The sequence below is a fragment of the Egretta garzetta genome, unplaced genomic scaffold, assembly GCF_000687185.1.
Source record: "Egretta garzetta isolate BGI_Z169 unplaced genomic scaffold, ASM68718v1 scaffold297, whole genome shotgun sequence".
Lineage (NCBI taxonomy): Eukaryota > Metazoa > Chordata > Aves > Pelecaniformes > Ardeidae > Egretta > Egretta garzetta.
In genome coordinates, this window is record NW_009260410.1 from 5020761 (window position 1) to 5028936 (window position 8176).

The 8176-nt window shown below is 38.8% G+C and overlaps 1 protein-coding gene across 1 annotated transcript in view; it reads right to left on the reverse strand.

The window, feature by feature from the left end:
• Nucleotides 1-867: 867 nt before the first annotated feature.
• NAB1 (NGFI-A binding protein 1) overlaps nucleotides 868-8176 on the reverse strand; it is a 25271-nt gene continuing 17962 nt past the window's right edge. Inside the window, exons 7-10 of the mRNA XM_035899040.1 lie at nucleotides 6880-6887; nucleotides 5715-5856; nucleotides 4379-4528; nucleotides 868-3265 (exon numbers count right to left, since the gene is read on the reverse strand). Of these exons, the coding sequence (XP_035754933.1) occupies nucleotides 3174-3265; nucleotides 4379-4528; nucleotides 5715-5856; nucleotides 6880-6887 (392 nt within the window). The 3' untranslated portion in view covers nucleotides 868-3173. The remainder of the gene's footprint in view (nucleotides 3266-4378; nucleotides 4529-5714; nucleotides 5857-6879; nucleotides 6888-8176) is intronic.

An 8176-nucleotide genomic window follows, 5' to 3' on the forward strand; every position in this document is an offset into this window, starting at 1 on the left:
TTCTCTTCCCTTTTTATACCCCATCTCCCATTTAGTTTCTGTCCTCCATCGATACCTCACTCTCGAGATGCGGGCTGCCCTTTAGAAAGCGAGCTGGAAGACGGTGGATCCCTAAGACCACCCTGCTGAGGGCTGGGCAGCAGGGCTTTGTCTCCCCAGTTCCCAAAGTCCACTGGAACTGCCCGGTATCACAGTATCACCTCCTAGCAGCTCCGCTTTGTCTGCTTTCTTGTGCAAATAGAAGCACACACAATAGCAAGGGTGCGGGAGGTGGCAAGGGCATTCAGTAAGACTGCCACGCTGCAGACCCTTCCTGGGGTTGAGTTGCTCCCCCTCTGCCTTGGCTGGCTAAAGCCCCGCAGGCTGCGCACGTAACGAGGCCGCCCATAAATGAGGATTCAACCACAAGAGCAGGAAAAGGCTTCCTCCAGCGAGAGCTGCAGATGAAGCTGCTCCCTCCACCCCCAGCCCCTGAAAATTAACATCTCTCAGAAAATAAAAAAAAATAAAAAAAAAAAAAAAAAAAAAAAAGAAAAAGGAAAACCCCTGAGGAAACTAAAGAGTTCTCATGGTGAATTTTATTTTGTAAGCAACAATATAAACATGTGAATAAGAACAGGCATTGTTTGCAGGGCTGGTCTGTGATCCAGAGTACCCTGAATCTAGCAACCCTTCAAGAGTAGATGAGGGCAAGCCTTCACCGGCGACTCGAGGCTAGCCAAGTTGCAGTCCACCAAGACCTTTGTCATGGAAAGACCAATGCTTGAATATTTGCTATTACCAAACGTATGTGCAATCTCAGAATGTACCTCCCACCTCCCCCCCCCACCCCAGGTTAAAAAAAAAAAAAAAATCATACAGCTGCAAACCAGTAAAAAAAATTGCTTCCAGCTTATTGAGACTGAAATGGCCTGTTGGACTATAAACTGAAATATCGTTCTAGAGATAACCAACTGGTCATGACACAAAGTACTGTATTTACAACTCAAAAATATAACTGTTATATACTTTAATTTATAGCAAATTTAATACATTAGTGTTTACAAAATAAGTTCTGGACTCAACTGAAACAGCGTGCTGCTTAGCAAGTTCTTTCTCCTTCCTCTCACTTTAGTGGAAGAGACCAGCAAGCTTAAGAGCTTCTTCTGCGATCCAGGCACAACTTTCGATCACGCCAGATGTTGAAAAACCAGAACACCTCCTGCATCTCTAAAGGCTTGTTGCTTGGTACCTTCTACCGCTCAAGCTGTACAGTTCAAACCTTAAGCTGTCCTTTAACAAGTTCCATACATGTCTCATGAAAGCTACTCAGATACTAACCAGGGCACTGGCTAACAGTACAAACTGAAGAAATATCTTATCCGTATTACTAGCTCACACAACAGGAAAGAGGAAATATAACTACACATCCAATCTCTTATTTCTAACAGCAAAGCTGCGAACTCCATTGCTTAAAGTAAGATACTTCAGTAAGTGAAACAGTACCATACAGTTCAAGAAACGTTTTTTTAAAAAACCAAACATTTTAATAGTATAAAAAGTTGTTTACTGGTGTTTCTACTATAAAGCTTTGTTCCACAAATCAAAAGTGGTAAAATAATTAGATACGTTTACAGTGATAAGAGACTGCAGTGTAGACATTTCAGCTCACATTTTGCTGACCGTTTCAGTACAACATGGACCGTGACTGAATTGTTAACACACATCTATGACACACAGCAAACTGCAGACATGAAGTGCACACCTGAATATGGAAGTTTAGCCCACTGGCACGGTAACTGACTTTCTTCAGCCCTCCCTTTCCCCTCCAGAACACATTGTAGGCAAAAACTGTATTCAAACTGAGGCATATAACTGTTTTGACTGCAGGAAAGCAACTCTTATTGAGGGAGTTGCACAGAGGAAAAACGGATGCACACAAACACACCATGGTAAATTCCAAAGTTATATGCCGACTATTTCTCCTTAGATAAAATGACATCTGCAAAAGTGAAAATGTACAAAAAAATAAAAAAAAAGGTCAAATAAATAAAGAATACAGATGTTAATCACATATATAAAGAAACGTATTGGCATACTGTATGCAGTATACGGTATATTCATAGAATCATGTGGGCTGGACAGCACTTAATAAGGAGTCACATGCTAAAGACTAACTCCTTGTCTCCCTCCTCCAAAAGATCTTACGGTTTCTGGATATCAAGTGCAACGTTTTACACCAATGCATAAATCCTGCATCGTATTTCACCTTTGCCACACCTAGGATGCTTTTTTTTTTATTTTTTTTATTTTAAAGAACCACAAAGAAGTCCAAAAAGTTATAATGGTCTGAATCACAATTTCTGCAGCCCTGTCCATGCTACTTGGTCTCTTGGGTTTCCTACCAAATGAGATTTTAGTAATTGTACAGTATATCAAACCACAGTTTTTCCCAATGAAATGGGAGCCAATCATATGGACTCTTCCATACTCTAACTGGCATTTTCTACACTCTGGAACTGTAGGTAGGTATTATGCTATAAGTGTGTTACACAAAGGCTGCTGAAACCATTGAAAGTGATGTAACGATAGTTAAGTGTCAAGTACATCTGCTATAATACAGAATCAGGGTCTAGGTCTATCAAATGCTATATCCACATAACATTTTAAACCATGAAATATTTTATGCATTTTCCTTTTTTCTACAAATATTGTTGCAAACTTGCTGTTAATTGTGTCACGAGGTTCGCATTCCTAATTCTCCAAGGATTTTTAATTCAAATGTTTAACAACCATATCTACGCTAGGTACACTTAAAGTAGACATTGAAATTTCAAGTAAAATGAACTGTAGCCACATCTACTGGACTCAATACACGTCCCGACATCTAGATTTACTTTGATAAGTTATACAAATACATAATACATTCTTAAATAATGAAGACCCACAATATTAATTTGTGAATCTTCCCACGTTATAAAACCACTTTTACAGGAATGTTTATCCACCTGTATTACTGTTTGAGTTTGCAGTGTCTCTTGCTTTCCTGTTTCCACAGATTACTGTACCAGTTCTTAGGCTTTGGCTATTGAAATCTCTTATTTGAATGAGGCAACACTGGTTATTAAGGCTGGTTTTTTTTCTCTTGTGAAGTTTCATTCTTTACTATGACACCGTTTTCCAGAGCAGAATGACTATCTTGTGTCTTCAGGTTCTGTTTTTATGACCTTCCTTTCTATGTTGTTGAAAGCCGAATGAGGAAAATCCTTTAAAATACCAAGGCCTTCTGCATTAAGAAAGAAAAAAAAAAAAAAAAAAAAAAAAAAAAAGATGTTAAACACACTGCTTGGAAATGAATATATTCTGTTCTTAATTCAAGAAAAAGGTCCATGAACCATATGGATACTAACAGTTGAAGCAATAAATTCTGCCTCCTACTACTGGGCTTTAACCCAGCTGGGTTAGAACCACCTCAGTTACATTACAGTGATGACAGAGTAATCACCACAGATTTACTTCAGTTCTCTCCGGGAGCAGGGCTTAGTGGAGATGCACTCTTCACTTGCATTTTGAAAGGGAACTGGTAGAAATCCCTAACTAGAAATTTCACTAGGTGGGACTGGGCCAAACAGCAAAAAACGTGAGCCAAGACAGCAATATATCGAAGTGAAAGATGCAAGATTCTGCCCAGGCTTCAAAACAATTACTTTTGCTTCTTGTCTTTCAAATAACCTCTTTCCCATTGCCATCTCCCAAACTCAGGTGAGATTCTATTGTTATTCCTAAAGCCATGAGAGTCTCAAGAATTCCTGACTTTATCTCAGTGTATTAAACCGAAACCACCCATACAGGCTTCACAAAGGATTCTTGCTGTCTTCTATCAAACTTAGAATGAGTTCCTCCCAATGCCCGAGGTAAATGACAAGATTGCCACTGAGCAGAAGCCAGCGAATGGGAAACCCCAGTTTAAAAGACTTACTGCGTAATTTGGTTCACAGTACAGAAACAGTGCTAGGTCCTTATAAACCAGAATAAAAAGGTTTTTTATAAAAAGTCTGATTCCTTTATAAAGAGTGAAGCCACGTTATAATAAACCTGCATTACAATGGCAGCAACATAAGTTATTTAACAGGAGTAGTTTGGGACAATACCACTCTCTGAGGACAGACACATGCCAGAACTTGCTTATCTGAACCTAGTTACTGCATCCTCTCAGCTTTTCCCAAATAATATTCAATCTGATTCTAGGTTAGCAAGTAACATGCCTCTTGAAGTTTTCTCCAAAGCCTTAATTAAAAAATTACACACAAAGCTTCTTCACTCAGAGGTGTCGTGTATTAGTACGTTCATCACAGGCTTTGTAAGAAACGGTGGGTAATTTACACGGGACAGCACTAACCCAAGGACTGGGACTTTGCCTCACCACTGGGGTAAAGCCGGATCAAATCACTGCACAGAGGTTTTCCAACATGCTGCTCTCCATCAAGTGAAATGTGCTGCAACTGTCTACTTGGCAGATTTGACATTCGGAGATTCAGCGGTCTTTCACCTGCAAGTTGTTCACAGTGAAACATCGATACATTAAAAGCAAAGCAACATTACAAAAAATAGGTAGAGACTTAAAGACATACTAATTCTCCCACCAAAAGGGCATCCTAAATTCCAGCTGCTCAGGGAAGATTTCTAGCAAAACAAGGCTTATGTAAATATGCTGCTTTGCAGACTATTCCACAGGCACTGCTAGAAAGGGACGCTCAGCCATACCAAAAAAAAAAAAAAAAAAAAAAAAAAAAAAATCTTTTACTCTGCTCAAAAACCCCTTTGAGATCCTAAAAATTCCCGTTCCCACTGCACAGTGGATAAATGGTATAAAGAAGCTTGTGCTATCAAGAAGACCTGTATCCACACACCTAATTCTTCCTGTATACTTGTGTACCGCATTGCTTGACCAATACACACAAATTAAAACCTATGTTTCATTGCTTACTTATATCGATTCCCTCAGTTTCTCCTTCTACTGCTTCTCCCCCCCTGCCTTAAACAAACTAGTTCTTAAAAAACAGATACAAGAACTTCTGGTTGTATTTCTTGTGTTTATAACATTTTGTCTCATTTCAGAACAGTAAAAAAAGAAATCCAAACAGAAAGTATTCGAACAAAACAAACACTCCTAAAATTAATTCAAGCTAAGGAATAGCCAGTTGGTAAATCAGAGGAATAACCACAAAACTGTAAGCTTTTTGAGGAATAACAAGCTACTAAGAACCTCATTAGAATCTGCTTAGTTCCAAGTAATTTACATAGCCAGATCCTCAGGTTTTGATCCTAGACTGCACAAACAGGTAAACAAAAAGAAGTACCAACTACATTATCTGCTTTCCTTTCAATTTCCACAGAGCAAGAAGGCAAATGAAATGCAACATTCTGCTCTATTTTCAAAACTTAGGATAAAGCTAGAGTCAGGTTCTGCCCTCAAGAGCAGCAGTGCACCCTACCTTCTCCCCCCCACGTTATCCATACGGAAAGCAGTTTGCCCATATACACTAGAGTAATAGAGGACAATCTGACTGTACATCTGATTGCATTATTTAGACTGTAAGCACTTCAGGGCAGAGATCTTGTCTTGTCCATTCAGTGCTCAGTGTTCTATACTACATAAGTAACACCACTGACAAAGGTTGCACAATATCAAATGTATTTGCTGGCAGCAATGCCGTGCCTGGAAGTTACCATACCTTGTCCATCAGCGTTATCTAATGACATGCCATTGGGGCTGTGCTCTTCTGAGTTTTGCCTGTAACACCCTGTGGAAAGACGTCTCTCTAATGCAGCCTGGTTGCAAAGAAACTCCATCTGTTTTGCCATCACCTTTTCCGACTGCAAATAAAGCAAAAAAATTTTCTCTATATATACTTACATATAGCAAGTCAAAACACAGGGAAAAAACCAATATCAAATGATAAGACTAACAGCCTAGATAAAGGTTTTTGTTGACTCATATGTACAGATGTGTGCTTTACAGTTTCTTCAAAACTATCAAGCAAACAAAATATTTTTGCACCCATAATGATTTTCATACTGTACATCTGAGTCACTCAAGAATACTTAAAATGCAGGCTGCTGTAGTTAATCCACGCTGAAATGCAACATCAAATTCTGTTCTTCGAAAACACAGAAAAATTACTTTCCGCGCTTCAGGACGGCAGGTTACATGAAGAGAATCTCAAGAAAAGCGAAAAATAATGTCTTAATTATCCAGTTAGCTCTGTTCAAATATATGTCTTCGCAAAGTATTCCAAAAGCAATGGCAACATCTGCTAAAAACTTATGCCAAGATTTCACCAGACATCTTGGAATCTTTATTTTAGGAAACAGCACTACACAAGCTTAAAAATCTGCCATTCTGAAAGTGTAGGATGACAGTATGTTTGTGGGGGATAAAGGTGTGAAATGTCTGTCTAGAAGAAGAACAAGACCTATACACCTCTAGAGAGTGAAACTAAACAATGCAGTGCAACGTGGGAGGAAATGGCGTCTGAATGTTTGTCATTGACTTTAATGCCAAGAGAATTCTAACTTTCAATATAATCTTGTTCTTGAGAATGTAAATAACCATCTTGCAAAAATAAAATCACAAGTCAAGAAAGTTGCTTTAGAAGAGCCACAATGAACATAAGAACAGAAAGTGTACGAACTTAACATCTACAATTGACAGGAAAAAAATCATTTCTCTTTCAGGTCATGTGGTAATCGTTCCAACTAGTACAGAGGCCTATTAATTGCAGAGCACTTAACTTTTCCTGGGAGTTGATGAAAGCCCTGACTTCCCAGGAAAGCCTGCTTACTCAGCATCGTTCAACAATTTACAAATACAATGACAGCATAACAGACCAGCAGAACCTGAGCTTCTCCAGTCAGTGATGACCCTGACAGCAGGGTGATGGCATGACTGATATTTACTTACTCTGGCTTAGAGCTCATCAGGTTCTGCAGAAGAACATTGATAGCTCAACTTTGGTCTTGAGTGGTAGGTAAAAAAAATAAACTCTTCTCAAATAGTTTACTTTCCCGTGTGCTTTAACTTCGCTATTCTGTCACTCCTGTTACAACTTTTGAACTGTAAATTAACTTTTTAAAAGAGTAAAACATTCCTCACTCATGCCATCTTGTTTAATTGGGATAAAACCAGAATTTAAGCTGCAGTGATGCTTCTGGTCACCATAGGAAAAACCTGTAGAGTTGCAGATGCATTGAAGCTTAAAATAAATCTCTAGTCCATTGTTATGTAGCAGTGACCAATGAAAACGTTGAAGTATGTTCAAGATAAGCTTGCAAAAATCAAGTTCATTTAATCACTATGTGACATCAGAACATGTAACGTAATTGCTTTCTGATCTATTACAATGAAGACATTTGTATGCCTGTACACTACTTTGCAATAGGAGAAGGTAAAAGACAGTGTAACACATCTAGTCTCAGAAAACAGGAGCGTAACTCCTAAATGTAATCTTACGTGAAAATTCGGTGATTACATTTGGCCAAAGCAGCTATACAAAATAAATTTGTTGCAACTTAGCATGAAATCCCTTCTTGGCAACAACTGGCAGTAGGAGATGCGTATTTTGCCTCAAGGCTGGGATACACTACAGAAAAGACAAAGAAAGAATCGGAAACCTGTCTTCATTTATAAAAAGCTTTCTGGATACTCGGAAACACTGCACTTCCACCAGGCTAGATGTTATTTAGAAAGACAATTTACCCTCTCGGATCCAGAGGTTCACTATTTCCTAGATATATTGGCCTTTCTTCTTACAAGAAATGTCAGAACTGAGGACTCCAAGATCGCCTACTCTATTCCTTTAGACTCAGTAACTTGAACTTTCCATTTATAGCTAATAACGCAAGTAACACAGCACGCACTGTACCAATAGTACCCTACTTGCTCACAACAGGCAATCACGTATTTTCAAGCCTTCTACACTAGATCTTACCTCCTTGGAACTAACAAGGGTAAAGCTGTAGCACTGTGACAGAACAGTTTTAGCAGGTAAATCCAAATTACGAGTGATGCAATTACAGCTATGCTAGGTAGCCTTTGAAAACGGACTGCAATTACTTTAGTTATCAAAACAATAAATCAAAAGCAATTTACAAAGACATGGCCTATATTATTCACAGCATAGTGCCGTTGGTTTAC